The 24,517-nt window shown below is 32.4% G+C and overlaps 1 protein-coding gene across 1 annotated transcript; it reads left to right on the forward strand.

Moving 5' to 3' along the window:
• The first annotated feature begins 891 nt into the window (after positions 1–891).
• LOC129975818 (uncharacterized) lies at positions 892–24,517 on the forward strand. The gene is made up of 6 exons (XM_056089048.1): positions 892–1,092; positions 10,239–10,355; positions 14,622–14,830; positions 17,776–17,858; positions 23,018–23,076; positions 24,344–24,517. The coding sequence occupies exons 1-5, from the start codon at positions 1,014–1,016 to the stop codon at positions 23,034–23,036; spliced, it is 507 nt and encodes a 168-aa protein (XP_055945023.1). The 5' UTR covers positions 892–1,013; the 3' UTR covers positions 23,037–23,076; positions 24,344–24,517.

Consider the following 24,517-nt stretch of genomic DNA (forward strand, 5'->3'; position numbering starts at 1 on the left):
GCCACTTGTTCAAGCACCTAACCATCTGGCTTGATTTTTAACTCAAATAAATGAGACTTCCAGAGGATAAACACGCAGCATTTATTATTCAATGCACACTTAAATGAAGACTGTAATTAATCTTGATTCAACTAAAAAAAATTATATTTTGATCATGAAGCCATCAGGTCTGTGTTAATAACCTATGAGTAAATTTAAAACGCAAATCGTATTTCGAAATAGTGAAGTTTAGTTTTATAGCCAAGCTATGAAACTAAGATAATAATATTCCCAGCATTAAAAAAAAATCAATGACTTTGAACTTTTTTTCTTTAAGGTTAAGGCCTTTTTCTTTTCTTTTTTTTTCCTAGAGAAATTACTCAACAATTTTATTTCAAAACCACAAAAAAATAAAGTTATTTTCATTCACTTTCGATCATCAATCTGTTGTCGAATCACGTGAAATCAAAGCCAGACGAAGTAAGTAGTTAAGTAGTTCTTACACGTGACTTGCTGATGCCAACCGCAGTTTTGTATGACAAAGAAGTTCTTCATTAATAAATATAAAAATGTCAACACTGCTTTGGCGATAGCAATTGATTTATATCTGCCATTTGTGCGAGCGTAATACACTCCTACGTCAAACCAGATCAATAAATATTTCCTTTTCAAAACAACAACTTTTTTTTTCCCCTCTCTATTCCATTTGGGAACTCTGAACCAAAAGTTCGCAGTGGACGTTATCGGGAAGCACGTCATTTAGTTATCAAGTATGGCAACGTATAAACTCGTATGATGAGAAAATTGCCACTCTTGAATTTTGCAAACTGAATTCTGATTGGCAGACGTTACGGGTCATTGAAGAGTATTGGTTATCGCAGCGATAAATAACCTTTCACCTTTCTTTCAAGAAAATCTGAATAAAAGCTGAAACGCGAGGGAAGCAACCGCAGTTAACTGGTAACGGAAGCTTCCATTTAAGTTTTAAGTGTATTTTTCTGTAACTTAAAAAAAACAAAAGAAAAGAAAAATCTATGAACATGTTTCTGAAAAGTTGCATTTTCTTCTTGGTGATTGCTTATGCTTCAGCAGATTACGTAACTACTTATGATTGTAAGTATTATATAATATTTTATAATATGTAAATGTATAAGAATATTCAATATTGCGAGTTGAATATGAAACTGAATTGTTTTTGTTAATTTTAGTTAGACCTAAAAGCATGGTACTTCCTCCGAACTTTAATTTTCATCAAGTGCCTTATCTCGGAGAAATCGGTATTTATCTACTGTTTTTGCCGAGCTTGATATAATATGCCACCCATGAAGTTCAAAAGAAGAAAACTCGCTGTCAAGTTTTCAAAGTAACAAGTTGCTAAAAATATAAATTAATAACTAAATAAAGGTTTTAATATCTTTCAGTTATGCCCTCTAAAGATAATGTAAAAATGATTTTTGGGATGTATTTTAATACTTAAAAAGAAACTCTTTTAAGATGCCAATTTTATTTTCGAATTTTTATCGCCATTTATTAATTTACAAATTTTATTTGATACAGTTTGCTGTATTTTTAATAATGAAATTCAAATTGCATTATTTCATCAAACTGTTCATTCGCTTTCTTTTGCTAACATTAAAATTTAAGATTTTAAAAAGGGTGACTTTTCTGGACCATTTTAATTCCAAAGTAAAATCTCGCTTCAGATATTATCTCGAAGTATCTACGCTCTTTTAATTTGTACCCGCATTGCCTGTAGTTGTCAAATTCTATTAAATTTGTATTTTTAGTTTTATCGATTGATTTTTAATTGTGAATTGAATGAATGAAATGAATTGTAGGTATTTTAAATAAAGTATTTCGCATTAACAACCAGGCAAGCCAATATTTCAAGCAGACATGCAAATGGTGACTTGTATTTAAAAAGTAATGATGCCGAAAAACATGCCATTTTTAACACTAAGTAGCTCACAAATGAATGACTAAGATGTTTACAACATAAAACGGAAAAAAGATTCGTTAATTTAATATTCTCTTGGGGTAACGAATCCTGCATGGTCTCGTCCCCAAGTTGACAAATTTTTCGTCAAAATTAAGCTGTCATTCCCTGAAGTCTTAACTTGATGTATTATTAAACTTAATATGTATTGTAGTTTGGGCTAGGTATCTCTTAAAGGTCATTTGGTGGTCTTACTTTTTTTGTTTAATATTTGCAGAAAACTGGGAGAATGGATATTTTATAATTCTCTTTGAATATACAAAATTCAGTGAACCGGATTAATTTACTTCAGCTCTTGACTAGAAAAATGTATTTAAGTTGTATGTTTTTACTGCCTTATGCTACGCTTTTTAATTGCTTCTATCTCTGAAAAGATTGACCGTATAGTTGTTGCATAATCTGTGCAATGACATTATTTAGTAAACATAATAATAATAAAAACTTAAATCGCATCTGAAGAGAAGAATTGGGCTAATATTTTAATAAAGTAATGGCATAAAAGCTGGCCCAATTGTATCTTTTAAAAACCGCTTGAATTTACTTGGCTATAATTTTCAACAGATGGCATTGTATCCAGAATTCATTCCTAATTTCTCTTAAAATTTCATAAATCATTTGGCGAAACAGTCAAGCCATACTTGAAAATATGATCGCAACATTGCTCGTTTTTCTTTCAAGAAAAACTTCGCAGCAGATGTAAATGTAAGATGCCATTGCCAAGCTAGAATTCTGCTTCAGATAATACTTGACAAATGTGGTAACCCAATCTTTTTTCCCATTCCCTATTCTAAAAAAATTTCTGATCTTCGATAGACAATTCCGGTTCTAAGATGGTGGACGTTTAGCGGGTTTCTACTTTTCGGCGAAAGTTGGCAAAAACCGGTGCCATTTATTTCAATTTTACCAATTCATTAAGATTTTTCTCTTAATTCGTTCTCCAGGAATATTTTTCGTGAATCAATCGCGAAATGTGGAAACAATTATCGTAACAATTATTTTTAATCCTTAACTGGTCTTCGTGATGTGGTTTTTTTACAGAGAAATATTTTATGTCGTTTCATGAAATTTTCTTTACTAACCATAAAGTAACTGCTGGAAAATATTCTTATTAAACAATGTAATTGATGCTTATTCATTAAATTATTTAAACTTTTCAAAATGAAATGCAAGCGCTTGTAAACCAAGATATGGAGGAAATAAATTTAAATTAGAAGCCAGATCGTCAGCGATGGTCAAAAGATGCCGCCAAATCTTCATTACTCTTAAGAAGCAAAATAGTTGTTTAATACCATTTTCACTTTGTTATTATAAAGATTTTTTCAAAGTTCAATCCAACTTTAAAGAAAACTTCTCCTTGATTGTGTAGATGGGCTTTTTTCTTTTTTTCTCCTTTTCCTCCTACTTCTCCTGGAATCTTAATTTCAAATTTCAAACTTCAAAAATTCGTGTTGATATAGTCTTCAGTTGTAATTGTCAAAATCACTGATTCATTTTTTTTTAACGAATGTTTGTTTCAGACTTTCCGAGTTCAAAAAACACACTTTGGTTAAATACGATTTGTACATGTATTCGTAATAAAGAACTGTAGTTTTGAGCTAGACAAATAAAATTTAGGGTACGGCTTTTATGCCGAGTTTGTATGTTTTAATTCATTTTGAGCTCACTCCAACTAGGGATTGACAGTCTGTCGGTTTGTACTTTCAGAAAATATAAGTGATAGCTCAAATGCAATGACTTAAATAAATCGAATTTCTTGTTGGATTTTGACTGCAAGTGTAGTTATGTGTTAAATGTTTTAGTCGGCTGGGAAAACTGAGTGTAAAACACAAATTCGACTTTCAGTTGCTATTAATATGCTAAGGATTAATCGACAAACTCCCTTAGGATCTCACGATTACGCCAAATCGAATGCCTATTGCACACTAATGCCTAGAAGGCATATAAGAGTAGTTGAGAAATTTTGGAGACCTTTGCTTCTAATTTTTTTTTAATTTAAAATTTGTGTATATTTATATGCAATAAACTGAAATACTTTCTAAATTTATCTGCAAGTAAACAGTTGATATTTAGTTTATTCAAGTAGTTTTAAGTAAGAAATTGATAAACACTTGATAAAAACTGAAATAAGCTTTTACAATATTTATCTATTATATAAGGAGCCCGAGAATGTTATTGCTTAGTGGCCTCGACGAAATTTAATTATGTTAAAAGAATAATGGCTTTCGCTTTCACGATTCCTTTGGCCAAGTAGCACTTTCACGTGAAGTTGTCAACCAGAATATTTCTATTGAAAACAGATTTATTCTGCAAATGCACAATGCACTTCGATTCGTTGGAATCAATCCCCCGATTAGCCTTTTATGTCAAACAGGACAAGTATTAACCTTAAGTTCAAGAAAAACGATTAATTTGATCATTTTTATTTTAGCTATCAATTGTTCCTCGGAATGCCATTTTCATGTTTTTAATAATGGAAAATTTGAGCTTTAATTATCACAACCTTTTGTTAAAGCTTATCGTGAAAATCTTGTTTATACTTTAATATTCGAAGCCGCGAGTTTTTACATGTATTTGATTGCATATTTTTATTTTTAACCATTTCTAATTTTATTCTTTGGACATGTGTTTTAATGTTGCATTCTGAACGAAATTACATCTATAGTTTGTATCTTAAGCTTCGGTGCAGTTTATCCTGTAAAGATCTTGCTCCAGAATAATTTTTAAAATATTACGAGCTGAAATTTTAATCATATGCGGAAAAGTCAATCTATTAAAGTGGCAAAGGATTCCCAGCGCATCCATAAATATAACTTATTTTAATGCAAAAGCTTTCTTTTGTATAATGTGGTATTTATCGTCAGCAATTTTATTTTTAATCTTTTAAAGAATGACAAGCAATATATTTAAAAAAAAATTTAGGTTAACAAATTTTTTTAGTTACTTTTTATTAACTAATATAAATATGTGCATACATATAACAGAATTACAATATTAAGTGGTAAAATGGAGCTTGGCGATCATTTGGTGACATGGCGACGGATTTGGCGACCAAATGGAAATTACTGGACAAATTTAATATTTGAAAAAAAGAAAACTGTATTAACATCAAGTGTCATCCACTAGAAGTTTTAAAAAAAATGTATTTAAACTTGAGTGAATGAAGTATTTTATTAACGATTGAAAATTTGAACAAGATATATAGTGATATAATGCTGGTAGGAATTAAAAAATACAGATCAATATCATCGTTGGCTGGCTAGCTACGGAATAGCTATAAATTTCCTTATATCAAAATCGTCTGCATCTACTCGATTATTAATTTTGAAAAATTGCGCAGATATTCTTTACATTAGTGAAAAAGTACAATTTCATATTTTAAAAATACAAAAATCTCTTCTAAGATAATTTGCTCCGAAGTTATAGCGTTAAAATGGCAACATGTCGGTTAATTTCTAGTAAGCATTTAATTGCATTGCACATTCTGTCTTAAATAAGTGTGTAAAGATTCGAATTCCACTGTGCTTAAGTCGCATTTCATGGAGAAAAACATAACTGCAGTCTTTTATATTACGATTATTTCTTAACTCTAAATATAATTAATGGAAACTGTATGAAACGAATAAAAATATTAAGCGAGTCTAAAGTTGGAAAATTCAGCAAATATTGCAATTCTTTAAGCTTCTAATTTTATAACTTCTATTATCATTTCATAATGTACCGTTTAAAATCTGTATCGTACTTTTAAATTTTGCGTAAAAGGAATTAAATTTTCTGCACTAAAGACTGGCGCCAAAATTATACTTGTCAGAAATTGCTCAGCTTCGAAGAAATCTCATTTCCCATGCGCGTCAATCATCAACGTTTTTCAAGCGTAAAAAGATTAATCGATATTCATATCAAGAGATAGCAGTTGGTTTGTTTATATTTTCCGATAGTTGGCGTTTTGAAGTTTCAGACTTTTACAAAACTTTAACTGTGCGAAAATTAAATATTTACTGATGCCTTATCACTTCTGTCAAAAGTTTATCAGCTCTTTCTACGGAATTAAAGTCAAGTCTTTAATTAAAACGAAATATCTTGTAATTCTTAATTGGGAACTCAGAAATATCAGATACAGAAATCCAAAGTCTGATCGTTGCGAGTTTTATCAGATATGAGCTAACGGGCCATCTAATACCATCTGAATCAGATTGATGGGTGATTTGGCAATATTACGTAATTATTTTTGACTATTGTTTCAGTGAATTTTTCTATGAGATCTTGTAAAATATTTTTCATGAATTTCATATTCAGAGAATTTATATAAAATATTTTTAGGTACTATCGGCAAATAAGTTCATTTGAAGCTTATCCTCATTTTAATCGATGCAGAAAAGGTTAGATTTAAGTTTCATGTAAGATAGTTAAATAATTGAGTGAATTATTGGTTCTATTGTAGATTTGGGTGGCCCTTCTATTGGCGACAAATTTCAGCTACGAATCACTACTTCTGGTCTCCATAATGTTTTATTTTCATTGATGTTGGGTTACCGACCAAAAATCCCCTTGGCGCTAATCTTGGCGTCGAAAAATCAAGCTGCTCCCAATTGTAGACTTTTACCGAATTATTTTTATCACAATTGCATCTGAAATGAAATCTTTTTTGTTTGCAACTCTAATAGCCGTTGACCACTTTTCGTAGACATGAGATTTTGGCGAACTTTTGAGCAGTTGCCACGATTCTGACATGCTTGAAGAGAAACCGTACATTAATTTTAAACTTTGTAATAGATTCCTGTTTGAACGCGAGAGATTTTGGGTACAACCAAGATCATCGTAGAAAAACGCAATGCATACATTTGCTATTGTACGGAAATCGAACAAAGCGGTGGCAATACATTCAGATTATACTGTATCAATTCGAAACGAGAGCTTTTCTCGTTTGGAGCTACTAAAAGGCAGATAAATGAAAAACAACTTATTTAGTCCAGTTTTAAAAGAAGTTTTTGATATTCAACGATTGATGAAACTCGGTATAGTAATTACAAGATTTTGAGAGGCTTGATTAACAAGATTTTATAAAGCGGATAAATTAATCATGGTATACATGCTTTGCTGGGTTTTCTCTCATCACTAACAAAAAAAATTCCTCTACCCTGCATAAACTTCTACCTTGGCCGAAGCCCTCAGCGCCATGATAGGTCAATTCTTATCGACTCCAACACATGAGGCGGATACTTCCTTGTAACGAGAATTGTCTTTGTATATTAATTGAAGCCATTGCCTAATAATAGCTACGAAAGAGTCTAGCCAAGTGCGAACCTTGTCGATTAATCACTGAAATATAATTATACAAATACCAGAAAACCGAATATGAATTTTGGGATTTTTCCCTCTGCAGATTGAAATCGATTTGATAGAACAATTATAGTTGCGGAGTCGCATAACGAATTTAACCTATCAATCATTTTGTTTTTGAATTATCTTGTTTATATGTATGCAAAAGTACAAACCGACACATGGTAAATCTTTAGACAGATTACATTCAAAATTTAACAATCTACTCTATCTAAAGATCTATCTAACAATCTATCTAAAGATACTAAACTATGCATCAAATCTTGTATAGCTTCTAGAAATTTGTAATTATCCTTTTCACTTGGACACCACTATTCCGAAGTGACTTTCGTTAACCTTTTTAAAGAAATCTATAAATTTATTATGAATATATAACGAATTTCATTCACAAAGCTCAAGGTTTGTTGCCGTTTTCAAACACGGACAGATATAGTTCCAAAAATGTTTTTAGGATTCAGGATGGTCTGAAACCTGGAAATTTGTAAATTTAAATTTTTGTATTTGAATTTTTCAAGCAAGATCAAAGTTTAAACAAAAAAAAAAAAAAAAAAAAAAAAAAAAACTAAAACTTTTTCTTGAATTATTAATTTATCGGGTTTTTGTAGTACCATAGATGTATCGTCAAAATTTTATTCTTATCTGATATTTGCTTTGTCGGCTTTCTTCCTTATTTGATCGTCTGGTTCCTTTTATATGCTCAAAATGGCGGCAATAAGTCATCTTCGTCTCATTTTGGCTTTTATGGATTGTACCCGATATTTGAATAAAACACGTTTTTCACTTTTATATTTTTTGAAGTCCACGTAATCGGCTTTAAGAGGATAAACTATTTCACAAAGTATCTGGCTGTTCAAAAAGCTACTTGAAATGAAAAATGCTCTTATGATCTGAGATTTGATTATTGTACAGAAGTGCGACTGTAAGTCGTAAAATTACGACTCCCACAGCTACATTCGATTGATTAATGTACGAATTTTAATTCAGACTAAGATAAGACGGCAAGTAGGCAGCGCATGCGTAGAAGGATCGATTTGTTTACTACAACCCCATACGATTCAAGCATTCCATGCTTGGCTATAAATTGCCGTTTTGGCGTCCCTGAATTCTTTTTCGCTGCATATCGTATTAAAAGGGTGGATATTTACACAACGAAGCACGGTAAAATAAAAATAAAGTCAACATACCAAAATTTGAAAAACTGAAGAAAAGAAATGGCAAATAAAATTGAAAAAAAAAAAAAAAAAAAAAAAAACGCACACAACCTCTCATAAGAAAAAACCAAGAGCAAAAAATGCCGGATTTAATCTACGATAAGTGATAATTTTTTTTTTCACAAAAAAAACGCCAAATTCTACAAATGCTTTCGCAGTAAATAAAAATACAATACAGCGGCTTGTAGTTGTCCCGTCGGGACAATTACTTGCCATGGACAGAACAGCATTTTTCAACCTTTCTACGCACGCGCTGCCTACTTGCCAGTCTTATAACTGGCCGGATGTAAACCCGGCATAAAATCCAACACATTTTTAAGATGGACTTGTACAATGAATTTTCAGGCGAGGTGAATAAAGATGATTCATCATTTTCTTAATCTTTTGTTAAAAGAATGCGACGTCAAATGCGATATTTCTTTATCTTTGAAAATCATTGTGTGGTAATTATAGTTCAGTATCTTTGTCGTTAATATAATTTCGAGTCCACGTGTATAATTTATTGCACTCGAATTGTCTGAATTTCGTAAAATATTCAAATATCTGATGGACACTTAAACTGCCATAAATTTTTAAAGATAATGCGTCGCATCCCTAAAATATTTCCGTGTGCTTCAGTTGAACCCATTTAAATAAACTTCGCATGAAAAGAAATTCGATAGCGATACTTTTTGCATGCTTTCTAGAAAACTGCCCGTTTTCTTAAGCTTCAAACTATAGTTTGCAGTCTTAAATTCTTGAACTAAAATAATGCTCCAAGCATTTTAGAATTCCATCGGATTGTTTATTCTTTCAATTTAACAACATATATTACAAACATTGCCAGATTCCAAAAGGTTTACAATTAATCATCAGCTATTATACAAAAAAAAAATGAAATAATATTAATAAAATGTTTATCAAAGAAAAAATAGTTTGCTTTTACTTTTTAATATTTTAATTGAAATAAATGTAGTAGCAGTTATACAGTGTTTGAAAAGGAATCGTCTGCTAAATGTCTAACAGATTTAGATTGATATTTACCGAACAATACTTGTCTTCTAGCGCGATAGTATTGCAAACAAATTAGTCACGTTCTTATCAATGTGAGGATAATCTTAAGAGTTATAACTGTATTTATGGATTCGATATGCAAAACTGGAAAGTAGATCTTGAGCAAATTGTATTTCATTGATGAATAGTCCTTTCACGATTACAAAGAATTATTACAAAAGGATCATTGAATAATATAATACTGCAAAATTTTTACTATGGAAAAACCCTGTTCTTAAATTTTCTTTAGTCCAGTTGATAACACAATTAAATCGGAGTCAAGGAGGGCAAATTTTACGTGTTCCTGATTTCCAAATATTCAACTTGATCAATCATTGTTCACTATCAATTTTGGGGTTACGTAGAATAGTTTTTGTTACAATTGAAGACTAAATTAGGATCATATGTACTGTGTGAAGGGTGCCCGCGGAAATATTCCAAAATACTTGGTAATAATTGTAATACTACCTTGACATTTTTTGAGAAATTGAGGATGCTCGCATTGAAATTAGTTGACCCAAGTGATTATACGAAAAACTCTGTAATACTTTAAAGCGGCTGTTTCAAATCGTAAGTTTAACTTTCTCTTTAAAAGGGGAAGTCTTTGTATTTTATCCGCTTTATTTTAAGATTTGTTTTTATATGCATGTTATGTAACAAGATTTCTCTCTTTTTTTTTCTAGGTCCCAACACTACTGTTCATTCCAAAGATGTGTTGATGAAAGTATCTGATTGTGGCGCCAGTGATGCCTTTTGCCCTCTGTATCAGGGGAAATCCCACAAAGTTGTCTTTAATTTCTGTAAGTAAAGCTAAAAAGTCTAAATCATCAGTTAGCAATATTTTTACTCTTTTGCATACCTAACTCCCCACATGCGTTAATTACGCATGCGCCTGTGGTCTTTGATTTCAACAAATGGGATGAGATGGGAAATGTGTTCATTTTTCTAATATTGCATAACGGGTTTCAAATTAAAAATTCAGTTACTCAAAATGGAAAATTAATAACACCGTAAAAGTTAAAATGAAAAAAGCATTTAATAAAGAATTTCTGAAAAATACATCTTATGCATTACCTATCGCCCCTCTGCTGATTAACACGTTGACTGCAGAGCTGAATTTCCTGCAGTGTAACTTGCATGAGCCCACCGGTACCCCCCTCCCCACACGCACGCACGCACGCCAATCAAGGTGTTAAAGTTGTTCAAATTTAATAGGTGCGAAGTTTTCCTTTTTAAACGGAAGTAAATGTTAACCATGGAAAGTAATTTCCATGACACTTCCATGAATATACTCGAGAAAATATATTTACGCATTACTAATTGTCCGTCATTGCCAAACGATAGTTAGGAAATCTTGCTCTACTTATTAACGGTCTGTCTTTGGCTATTAATAACTGCAATGCAACCAATCCAACCGAATTGTTTTGATTTCAGAAAACCGATTGTGTTTTGGACCCCTTTTTTCCGGCTGATTAAAGCCAAAATTTGGCAGGGAACTAAAACTTTAGTAACAAGATCACATGCCAAGATTCATATATACTTAAATCACTGAGTTTATATGCTTGTGAAAGTACAGACGGTCAACTTGGACTTTAATGGCTTTGACTCCAAATTTAATGCTACATTTTAACCGATTTGGTACAAATGTCACCTTAACGGATTGGAGAAAATCGCCATCCAAACCTTTTTTTGTTTACAAACTCATTTGAATTCTCTTCTTTTGAACTTTGAAATTTCCTTTTTAAAGAACTAGTAACTGCACATGAGATGAAGAATATATATATCTAGTGTTTGGCGTAGTTTTGCCAAGTATGACTCTTGCGCCGTGAAGCACAGCTTAACAACCAATCAATGCTGCATTTTGGATGATAAACATCGAAACATTTATCCTTTCGCTCTCCTCATTTTGTAGTTCTCGTGTTCTAACTGCCAAACAGAGTTCCATTTATGGATTTCATCCAAATTTTACAAGTCTTCAAACTGGGTTTGAGACAATATACCCAATTTTATTCACCTAAATTAAGGCTTGTTTGAGTTTTCGTGCTCACATACTGTTTTTATATATTCAGATTGTGCAAATATTTTGATTTCAATTTGCAAAAATCAGGAATTTAAATACTAATAACATAAAAGTGAGAATGTGCAATTGGCGAGATACACCTCAAATTAGCTTTATTATCCGCGTAATACATGGCCGCTTGAATATGGTTCAGAACGAATGGGATGCTATACTTTCATTAGTAGAAAGAGAAACATTGGAACAAACCGCCACATTTTATTAATAGTGCTATTTCTTCACTTAGACTGGTCGCATATTCATTATTGTCCTTTCTGTAGGAACTTTCTAGTTTATTAGAATTCTATTTAACTACACCACCACTTGCACTTTAATTCTTCATTTGCAGTCCATTGGAGGACTCGCCCTCCCCCCCGAAAAAAAAAAACTTACCGAAACAAAGAAAATTGGCAAAAAAAGTAATCCTGCAGTGAAGCAGATTCTATACTTTTCCTTCCATAAACGAAATCGTTTTAAAAAGAATGGTGTGATTTCTATGACTGCAGTGGCGTAGCTTTCTTCCTCAATCATCGTAAATAGCTTAGTAAGTGTGAAGGCCATCCGGAGCCTAAATATTTTTTCACCCTTTCATCAAGTCGAGTCGTGAAGTTACATATGGAACTCTTGTCCTCTACGTCACTACGTAACTGGTATCTATCAACGCTTGGAAAATCCAACGGCAACAATGCAATACGGTGTATATCGATACATTAGCATAAAATTTGGTTTAACATTGAGAATTTCTTTTATTGGAACTATACATGCAATACGGTTGAAAGAGAACTTATCAAATATTTTTAATGGTGTTTCCGGAGTTAGACTTCAGCAGATGTTAATGATGGTATCCTGTTCATTTTTATTGTCGCGATGACCCCTTTTAGCTGCCGTACAATGAATTTGTAATCGCATGATTTTATGTAAAAACACTTATCGGAATATGTCTGTCAGTCTTGAAAGTTATTCCGAATCGCTTTTTTCTATGAATCGTAAATCTGTTTCTAGAGCTTGTTCTGGACGATTTGATGCTTTGTTCTTTTGTGTCTTGATTAATCGTTCTTTGAAATGCAACTCGCGTATTCCCTATGATTATAGCATTATCTGTGAAGTAATTAGCGTTCTATTTCTTACGAATAAAGGAAAATCAACCTGTGTGTTGTTGTGGCTTTCCCACCTGGTCGACAGTAACATCAAACCAGGTCCATGAGCCCGAAGTCAAGATAAAAGAGCTTAAAATGTAGCTTCAAGAGGTCAAGGACCTAGAGACACCAAAGGCTGAAGTCTGACTTTGCCTCATGACCTGCAATGCATTTAGCTGAGCATAATGGAATAACCTTCACGCCTTAGGTGACCCTACCATTAGAATACTCTCCCGACGTACTTCGCCCATTCCGCCCAGAGCCCCCCCCCCCCCCCCCGCCGCTCTGAGGCAGCAATGCAGGACTTTAGGGGAATAAAATCAACCTTCTAACGAGTTTTGAATCTATTATTGCCATCAAATTCTGTCTTATTTAAACTGGATAAATGCGAAAGAGAAACTATTTTGTATCGCTAAATGCTAATTGAAAAAATCGTCATATATTTGCCAACTATAATTCTAAAATCCTTGAAGCCTTAAATAAAGATTGACAAGGCCAAATATTTCTCGTATATATTGAATTTCAAGTATTTTATCTCTAAAGTATATTCGCCCTCTTCGAGTTCATAAAAAAAATTCTGAATATTATATAAATTATGTGTGCAATCAAAAATAATTAATGCAGATCTTAAAATTAATCCAAAGAAATGAAAAATATTGATGCATCAGTGATACAAAAAATAGCGTTAGAGGTTCGTGTTATTCCTATGAAGACTTCTATTACGATTCTTATTTCATATAACAATGTCTAATTATGCCATCCCAGAAATGACAAGGAATCATGGAGGGAAATCTAGAAATAAAAACAAAAATCGTAAATCTTGAAGCAGGAAATGCATCGATGAATGTCTTGTAATAAGAAACGTCTATAAATTTCAGTAACTCTTTTGGCATCTAGCCAACATTTTGCGAACAACGAAAATGGGCATGAATAATTACTTTTTGTTCAACCCGGGAGTGTTTATGAACGGGCACTGGATACGGATGAATTCTTTCTTTGATTCTATTAACTTATTTTGTATTTGGCAATGTATATTTTGGATCACCATCCATTTATATCTTAATTTGGTTTTAATTGGAGCGCTAACGAATGTTAATTACGAGATTTTAAATTTCTCATCTTGCTTTTCTTGCTGGATTATAGCAAAGCTTAATAGCCTGAGGTCTGCCGATTCATAATATTCTTAATTCGGATGTAAATTATAACTAATATTTTTCTTTAATCACTTCTATTTTAGCATTGCTTTTTCATGGAAATGTCGATTCCAACATTTTCGGAATCGAATTTTATCCCGAGACGAATTTTCTTATGTAATAAAACTTAACACTATTTTTAAATCTCAAACACTTTAAAATTCTTTTTCTTGTTCATTTAATCTTATTTCAATTATTAATCAAATTCATTATTCATTCATTATTTATTTACAGAGTTCATTATTTTTTAATTTCAGCTTACCCTTTTCTCCCAACTCTGTCTTATTTCTATGAGGTTTGAAACAAATCACCATTGACTCTAATTTTGATATTGATGTTCTTGAACATTAGAGGAGGTCCTATTATAAGGAAACAACTTGCTATTGATTTACATCTAAAGCATACTATAAATAGAAATGCACATGGGATTTTCTATAACTTCCAGTAGTAATCTATGACAATCGAATATGACATACTGTTAATATAACTGCCCGTCTAGACGGACAAGTCTTTCAGCATTTTAAAAGCCTAATGTTCAATAAAAGAGTTATTAATGTAATAAAATTCATTTAACTTGGCTTTTATATCAACGTCTCGCTTTTTATAACTTTTGCTTTGACATTTTAATTTGAAGAAAAAATTTAATTGTTCTTATTAAATTGTATCTAATTATTCCCATAGTAATGACTAAAAACTACACTGGAAAGATCGACTTCCGAGTATATGGTGTGTTCGAGAAGTTCACCGTTCCCTACAGAGGCAAGTCCGATGCTTTCGACAACGCTACCTACACCGACAGTGGCGAGAAACTGAAGGACGTAGGAATCTTCCTGACCAACCGACCCATCAGGCACGAGTCCGAGTTTGCTGTGTCGGCTAACTACCCTAAGGTAAGCAATCCCCTAATACCATCAAACTGTTAAGAGGCGCTTCGAGTTTAGTACTTTTCTGCGTCTCCTTTGAATTATAAACTGGATTAATATGCGAGCTATTATGTTGTATGTTATTCGATAAAGTTAACGCATGCATAGGACACAGCGTGCTCTGAAAAAGCGAAACCAACATGTGCTTATGTCGACTGATCAAGCACTTGCGGTTGTATAGTTTCGGCGCATGCGTGATTTTGCTGAATGGACTAATATTGCATTGAATATCAAGTCTACTTAAGAAAAGAAAATCTTTACACCGCTTACTAAAGAACCGAGTTCTTAGTTCGCAAATATTTTAAAATGTATCGTCTGGACAACACAGCATTTGATATCGCTCGGTGTTCACACCACTGCTTTATACTGCATCTCGAATATAATTGTACATTATATTACTCGTTGTTCTGTCTGGGATTGTTACGCTTGTATTGCTGCGCATGGGCAGGAAGAGAAATGATCCAATGACGTATAACTCTCACTTCGAGACGAGTATTTTCCAATGTTCGAACAACGTTTTCTGTCTACATGTGATCTTACTGACTATTCCTTAACAGTGGTGACCAGGATATCTTCTCTCTTGACTGCTATATCAGTGATATAGTGAGAAAGAAGGCATTGAATGTAGACGCCTTCAGCGCCAATCTGTGTAAACTAGTACTGCAGAATGTTTAAGCCTGATTTACTCTTTTAATTTGGTGGTCGCATGAGATACGTGCATCAAATTACTGTATTTTTAAACGAATCTAAATTAGATTTGTTCGTAGACGCCAGTGGTGTTTTTTGTTGAAACGCAAGTTTCAAAACGGATTGTTTACAAATAAAACGATTGAGCAACGGCAGTTTTAGAATCTGCATTCCTAAGTAATGCACGTTTAAGATGTCCTTCGATATCTAGTCTATTTGCTTTGCACTACAACACACTTTTAACTTGACTCTCAGAGTGTATTTGATGGCCGAGATTCGTCTTGCTGCAATGTTGCCTAAGTTATGGATGACATTATTTAGACTTACAAAATCGGTTGCTTTTTTACTCTTTTGCCTGCCAATTACTCCATTAACTTCATAAAACGCATTTTTAAATATATATCTTGTGAGAATGACTACAATTTCCAACTATTTCATTTCTTATTTTAAAATGTCTATTCTTATAAGTTTTTTAATGATAGATTGTAGAGAAATTTCAAATATAGGATTATTTTATAGGTCATATCAAGTGGAATATAGCATAACCAATTATTTATCTAATTATCTCGGTATAATATTAAGTATAATGTAAAAGCCTCCTTAATTTTAATTTTGTAATTCATAGAACTCAGCCTCGTTGCCATATAATCAAATGTATATTAATCAACCTGTCTGCAACCCTCAGGCCAATTCCTAAATCCCCTATTAGCACAGTAAACTCAACAACATTGTAACGATACCTTAACGATTATCAGCAGGCATTTAAAGTGTCAAACGACATCGTAAAAGTATCGTACGATCTCTTGCTAATAGGGTGTACACAATAAGAAATCCGCATCTAGTCGAGTTAGATGCCGATGAATGAGAGCCCGATGGACACTAACAATCTTGCACCACTGACTTCCCATTATACTACACATCCATAAATTCTACATCATACGAAATGAATCATGCACTAATTGCCAAAAATGTTCTGTTTCCCTCCCATTGTGTATTTCGCAGTGTGAAGCGTCTTATGTTTCATTTCGTTCATCTTAACACAAGCAAGATGAGAGTTCTGGAATACTTTCTACTGATTTATTCCAAAATTCGACGCTGGTCATAAATTTTGGTGAAAAGATAATTTTTAGAACATGATCTCGCCTAACTGCTTGCGCTTAAGAATTGTCACTTTTACACCAGAATAAACATTCCGTTAGATAGTAGCTGGTAGTCGAATTTTGGATCAAAACTATAAATGGCTTGGCATTCTTCGTCAATGCGATGATTCAATGCCAGATGGAATATTCTTCCCTCTATTCTCTCAATTGGACAATATTGGAGCTTTCCCCAAACGTATAGTGGGAGTAAGGAAGTGGCAAATCTCTGAAGATCAATAAATCCGCAAGCATGTGTGCCCCTCTCCACGAATTTGGCGTGTAGTAATGCATTTCCTGCTTCTTAAATAACTGAAGAAAAACTGAATAAGCCTTCGCTTCCATCGATTGGATAAAATTTTACCTAAGTATACAACTTTGGCCATGAGCTCGCATACCAACTATCGAAATATACGTAAGCATATAGACCAACGAAAGGTCGTCTTTGAAAGATTTTGACAACTTAACATTTAAATTTTGGTTCAAACTCGAATATGAAACCAAATTTTGACATCCATACAGCTCTTCGCGAGTTTGAGCCATCTGTTCAAACACAATCCTAAAATCAGTTTCTTGGACATAAGGAAACTGAAACTTGGAAATGTCAATCTCGAGCTCACTTTTATTTTAGCATTACAGTACTTCTTTGCATGTTTACTTTCTTTTAGTGTAACGAAACAATAAGCTTCATAAACGAAATTTGGTATGAGTTTTTTATGCTAAAATGGGGGATCTGTGTTAAATTTTGACGAATCTGTATAAAGGTTCCAAAATGAAGACCGTTTTTCTGTGTAGCACAGTAGGATAAATCTGGAAAAACAATAGTTTTTATACTAAATTGCAAAATTCAAGATTTTTGTTATGTTGGGTACCAGTATTCAACAAATTTGCTGTAATTCTAATTGTCTATCGAATTATTAAAAGAATTCATTGAAGAATCGCTTTATTGCAAAACTGAAAACCAAATGCGAAAGGTCGATGGGAAAAAATGCTGAAATTTTTTTTCTCTTACTGATTTTATAAAAACTTCTTAATCTAATAATTTTTTTGCATTGAATTTTGCACTAAATTGATCTTTAATTATTTCAGATTAATCTTAAAGTGAGATTTGTTATTGTCGAGAGGCGAACCAAAGAAGTCCTCATGTGCAGAGAGCTCCCCGTCGGCATTCAGTAAGTATTGGTGTTATTTTTGAGTTCTTAAACCGGTGAAGATTCCTTTTAGCCATCGAATACTGTCATTATATGAGCAAAACGAAGCTTTCCTCCAACAAATTGTTTTTAAGAAGCATCGAACCTAGACAAATATGAAAGTTATTATAAATAGTTTTTTGTCTCTCAACATCACTTCACCGTTAAAAGGAATCGTTTGGGTAATCTATTCAAATTGCATGTTGTCTTTCAAGGTAAAGAGGAATAGGAAAGTGAAATTGTATTTAAACTACATGGATAAAAACTGCACAGAATTTTTCTTCCTTGGTTTTAAACAATGGTAGAAAACTGCAAATTAAATATTTAATGAAGCAGTGACGAATGTATGTATTTCACTGCAAAAATTAAATTTCTTGCTTAAAATTATTTTTAAAATTTAAAACGCTGTAAAAAAAAATCAGCTTTGCGCAATATTCTCAAATTATTGCAAAAAAAAAAAAAAAAAAAAAAAAAAAAAAAGAGGGGGGGCCTCTCTCGTTTAAATTTCGACAAAAATCGTTATTGAAATTTAAAAGTGGCATTTCTACCTATTCGCCAATATTGACATTTTTATATTCTTAACAAATGGCTTGTACCTTAGCACTTTAAATGCCAATGCTACATTTTTTAGATTTTTTAAAACAATCTTCAAATTTTCTGAAAACGTAGAATTTTTTAATTCCAACTGAACTCAACTCAACTCTATATATATAATATTGTTACGAATTTTCCCGGGGGTTCGTTTGGATAGTTGGAGTTATATGGTGTGGAGAACACTCAATCAGAAGTAGAAAATGAAACAACGACGTTTATTTACACGAAGACACACAGGACAGCACAAAGACAACTATATACAGCACAGAAGACGATTATCTTCAGCCGAGACGTGCAGCATACAACAAGACTCTACTGAAGACAGTAGCGCACAGCTTAGTTCAGCAGTAGCTTCACTCCGTCGCTGCTCCGCTTTTCTCTGGAAGGCCAGTTCTTTACCGTCGATTCCAACTACTCTCGCGCTGTCGCTTCCGACTACGATCTGGTTCACGACAACCCCAGCAGCTGCAGGCTGCTTCTTTTATAGGTCTCAGGAGGCGGGGCTAGAAGCCTCTCAACCAATCAGGAACGTTCGAGGCGTAACTCGGTTCCTACTGGACGGTTCGGGAAAATTCTCGATGTTTCGGGTATAATCTATTTTGGCGCCAAAGTCTCCAAATTCGTCAACAAGGCGCCAAATGGTCACCAAGTTTGTCGCCCAGCTCTGGGACCTCCTATGGAACCAGCTATTCTAGGAAGCAGCATCAGATTCGTAACAATATATAATGTGTGCTGATTATATATAATATAAATCAACTCAACTATACTGAACTCAAATTTAATAAATTGAAAGCAGGAAAAGCCTTTTCTCCAAATCTACGAAAGAAGTTTCTCTCCCCTTATGATATCCGATCTATGCAAAATGAATCGCCTTTGGCGATCAGTTGGTATGACGGAAATATTAGTTCTATGGACTTTCAAATCTTGTATGCATAATTTAAGTTCATGCTATCCCACCCCCAAGAAATTATTTTTAAGCATCATCAAATTACGAAAAAATTAAAGTCATGTTTAAACAGCCTTATTACTATTGCCTGTGTTTATGAACCATCGTAGTCAAGTCCAATTATTTGGGAGTAGTCTCCAATTATGGTCTTGTTCTCGCATTCCTTCATCTGCCTAAAATTAGATCTTTGATAAGAATGCAATATCTTGCCTGGCATTAATTAATAAATTACGGAACATATATTTGGCATCTTGATTGAATACTAGCCGCCTTTGGCGACCAGCCGGTTCGCCAATCTTAATGTTCGTTAAAATTTTAATAATTAAATATTTTATGCAATTTCTACTTTAATAGCTTCTTCATCAAAATATTTTAAAACTTCAAATTTTGATTATCATACAATTCATTCATAATATTATAAAGGCCTTCAGTCATAACGTAATATGTATCTCTCTCATTTTCTGTTAGCACCCGTAGAATTTATGCTTTAAATTAAAGTGGAAAGAATTTATCTTCAATTAATATAATAATATTTTTTACTGAAACAAAGCATTTTTTATAATCTGATTACTGAAAATAGAGTCACTCAGCGTTTAAACTTTATGGGCACTAAAGAATATCTTTTTTAATTTATGTAATATCTCAAGAGTTGGTCAACAAAATTTTCTTAGATTCATTATGAGCAGATCGATTAATTAACAATGTTTAAATTTAAATGCATCAAACACTAAGAAAATAAAACGAATCGTTTAAAATAAACGGTTGAAAACAGGTTTTAAAAAAACTACTTAAAAAACGATGTACTTAAAACTATAAGCATATACAAAAAATATATAACTAACATAAATACAATTTACTTACAAAAGCATGCAACTAACCCAAAAATAATTTAAATCATCCATTGATAACGTTGTCATGGCAACAATCAGAACAGAATGCGCATGCGTGAATTTTCTTCGCCGGTTACGTAACGCAAATACGTGATTTTTTCTACGCCAGTTGGGGTAACGCTATGCGGATTAGAAATTTTTAATTTCCTTTATTCTTTTGTATTTTAATTCAAAAGTACTTCAGAATGAATCTGAAAGATTGATTCATTAACAATGTTTAATTTTAAATGCATCAAACATTAAGAAAATAAACAGAACCGATTGAAATAATCCGCCGAAAAATTTTAACCCTAGCCTCATTACTGTTGGGAGAAAAAAAACTGAAGCCTTTCTCGTTTGGCGCTGGGAATAATGCAAGATTTTTTTGGCGGAAAAGTTGGCGGTGGGGAAAATGGAAGATTTTTTTGGCGGGAAAGTTAGTTTTTAATTAATAATTAAAATTCTAACTAAAAATTAGAAAAAAGAAACCCCAGGTGCACATTCCCAACCTCCAAGGTAAACATGTACCAAATTTGGTAGCTGTATGTCAAACGATCTGGCCTGTAGAGCGCCAACACACACACACACACACACACATTGAGCTTTATTATAAGTATAGATGACGTGCGAATGTGTATTTGAAGGCCATTTTTTTTCACCCGATCGAATAAAATCAAAATTTCACACAGAACTACAGTTTCAATCGCAAGGTAATAACATGCTATATGTCATTTTATTATTACATTTGCATGCTTGTGAAAGAACAGGCTGATGGATGGTCATCCCATAGGTGGATTGGGCCGCGGTAGCCTGGTGGTAAGGTCTCGGCTTCGGAACCAGAGGGTTTCAGGTTCGTGACCCGATTCCACCGAAGAACCGCCGTGTAAGGGGGTCTGTTGCACGTTAAATCCGTCATGGCCAAACGTCCTCCCGCTGGTGTGGTGTGGAGAGGGGGGTGCCAGCTCGGGTGTCGTCCTCGTCATCTGACCGCGGTTCAAAATGACGAGGTCCGTCCCAAAATAGCCCTAGTGTTGCTTCAAACGGGACGTTAATATAACCAAACCAAACCAAACCAAACCAAACCAAACTCATAGGTGGATTTGGCTCAAACTTTGATAGGGGTTTATGCTATAGATGTTAAATCTGGGTACCGAATTTTATCAATCTAGTTCGCTCTCAGTTTTGTGGTTATCGTGTTAATATATATTTGGAGACTTCCTCTGAACTGATTTTGTAGATTTCTATCAAATTCTGGGCAAACTTGGTGTTAAAAAAAATGGTGCAAGATATCTACAAATTTGGTTTTCCAATCATCGTACGTGTAGGTCAAAGCATTTTTGCCGTATTCATAGACATAATGCCAAAAATGTGTTCTTCTAACTCGAAGTTAAAAGCTATGAGATTTTTCAATCTCGTGTTCTAATTTTTTGAATATTAAAATAATTCCTCCATTGTTCGTATAAGAGAAAATGAAAATGTAACGTTCAAGATAATCCATCCGAACTTTCACGGTATTAAGCTTTCTTGTCTCCTGTTCAATATTTGTAGTTTGCATTTTTCTTTGGGACTTTGAACTTTTTCGTCCATTTTTGCTTATTTCAATTTTATGTCTATCGTTTATCGCCAAAAGATGTTTATATTCAACTAAAAGAGTGTTATAAAATGTATTCAATAAAATAAATATTTGAAGGGTTAAAGTACATCTTAATGACTTTTCTCGAAATGATATTGTAATTAGATTTAATCATCTTTTTAAAACGTTCCAGGCATCTTAATTTTTGAATAAATTGAATGAAATTGATAATAAAGATATTGGTCAAACATCGAAAGAAAATGGGAATGCATTTTATATTTCGAGTTTTTTTGCTCGTTAAAAGTGAATCTTAGTTCAGAAAAACATAATTTTCATATGAAAATTCTGTAAGTGTGCCTAAAAATATTTCTAAAAAAATTAGCATTTAATTGAAATTGCAAAATTATGCGTAGTTTTATTCCAAATTTTACATTGAGTAATAAAAAAAAAAATAAGCGAAAATTAGAAATTAAGACGCGTGGAATACTTTGAATTCTTTAAAATTGGGTTTAAAAAATTTAAGATATCTCGTTTTTAAAGTTTTTATGAAATTTTTTTTATGCATATGTATCAAGTCTAGTTTCTATAACCTTACTAATTCCCACAAGTGTCGAATAGTCCACTGTTCCCTTAAAGCTTTCAACAATAGAAAATCGCACGATTAAATATTGCATTGAAAACGATTTTTATTTCATTTGAAAACATCCATTAAACTGCAGATTTTTTTTAAAATTTCCAGAATTGACAAAATTAAATATCGTTAAAAAATGCCAATCGTTGTTGAAAAAAATCTTGTGCGATATCTGCTTGATTTATCAACGGATAACGCTAAAATCACGCTTAATTTTTAATTACAATATAACTTTTTTAATTGCCCCATTTTCCCAACATGGTAGCTTTAAATCATATGGTATCCTCTCTCTTTGTTAGTTGAGATGAAGCATTTGTAAATGTTCTCTCAAACAGCACATCTCGGTTAATTTTGCATTTATTAATCAATAGACCGAATAATTAACTTACCTTAATTAATTTGCATTGAAATATTCCATACTCGATTAACGCTTTCATATCAATAAGATTTATATTCCTTAGATCGTTAATTTTTAAGCTCTTACTGTATGTATAAAATGAGAAATAAACATTAAATTTTCTTTTTTAGGAGTCCACCTGAAGCTTAAGCCAAATGTATTTTAAAATGTAATTTGCTTCATAACTGAGGTAAGTAAAAATGAAATTCCAAATTGTTTTCTACAAGCAACATAAATAGTTACAGGGTAGCTATGAAATAATGTTCGTTATTTAAAAAAATTCTGAATTTAAAATTGAGCAGAATAAATTGAAATGTTAAGACATGGGAACATTTTAAAGAAATCGTTTATGTAATATTTTATGTGCAGGGAAAATTATGCACTTTAAAAACAATACATGTGTGCCTAGACCTTAAAGTTTATTGATAAATATTTTGTTTCATTCACTTGTGTATTTTTTCGAAATTCCGTGAAATTTTATACAATTTTCTATGTTTGTGTTGTAATTAACTTATTTTGTTCTAATTTTCAGAATCTCTTAATAAATCAAATAAAATATTTAAATGTTAAATATGTTATTTTGCCTTACTTTTCATTATCTGTGTATGGAGTTAGCTGCAGTGAGCACGGCTGTCTGCTTTTATTTGTTCTATTCGTTTGAAAGAAAAAACGAATTCTTTTATGTCTAACAGTTTCAAATTCTTAAGAACTTTAGTCATCAATTCTTAATAATTACTACTCTACAGTTAGGATAAGTTTTGGTTTTGCTATTTTGAGAACAATAATACAATAAAAACTAACAAAGTTATCAAGTAAAATCTTATTCAATGAATTCAAGCTGAAACCAAATGATAGATATCAAATGGATGCATTAAAATTAAATGCTGAAATAAGACTAATTAGGTCAAATGGTTAAAGAAATTGCAACAATTGAAACGGTGTAGAAAACAAATACTAGCAAAAATGCATGAATGATTTATTCTTGATTAAATACTGAAATAGGCTTAATATTTTAATAAAAAATTAATAGTTTTTCAAATTAATGTAATAGATAAAAATTTGAGTTGGTGCAATAAAACTGATTTTACTAAAGATAATTCTTTAAATTATCAGATGGGGTAATTTTTTTGTTTTTGTTTCAATGAAATGGTACATTTTTCCACTAGAATCTTTGAACAACCTTAAAATCTTCAAAAACTTTTTAATAGTGCAGTTAATCCTAGGTGCTAGGGAACATGGGTGTCAAATTTCATTCAAATCTGTTGAGAGTTATGATAGAAGGCTCATACAAATGAACTTTAAATTTAATGAAGTGAAGCCAAATTTATATCGGTTTTAGTTGCAAATACTTTCAGTTATTTTATGGCAACCCTGTATTGAACATTTTATTAATGTTTGAACAACCAATCGTATTGTTTTGTCATAACTTATTATTCATAACTTTGTTGTCCATTTAGGTCTTGAGCAGGCAGCTAAGGACTTCCAGCTAAACTATAATATATTAGGAAGACTTCCCAAATTTATGGACAAAAAAAAAAAAAAAATGTAAAACATTTTTAATAGCATTTTAGGCATGATTTATTTTTGTAGTTCAAAAACATTTGTGTGTGAATAAACTTTTTAAGATGGAA

The sequence above is a fragment of the Argiope bruennichi genome, chromosome 7 (assembly GCF_947563725.1).
Source record: "Argiope bruennichi chromosome 7, qqArgBrue1.1, whole genome shotgun sequence".
NCBI classification, from domain to species: domain Eukaryota; kingdom Metazoa; phylum Arthropoda; class Arachnida; order Araneae; family Araneidae; genus Argiope; species Argiope bruennichi.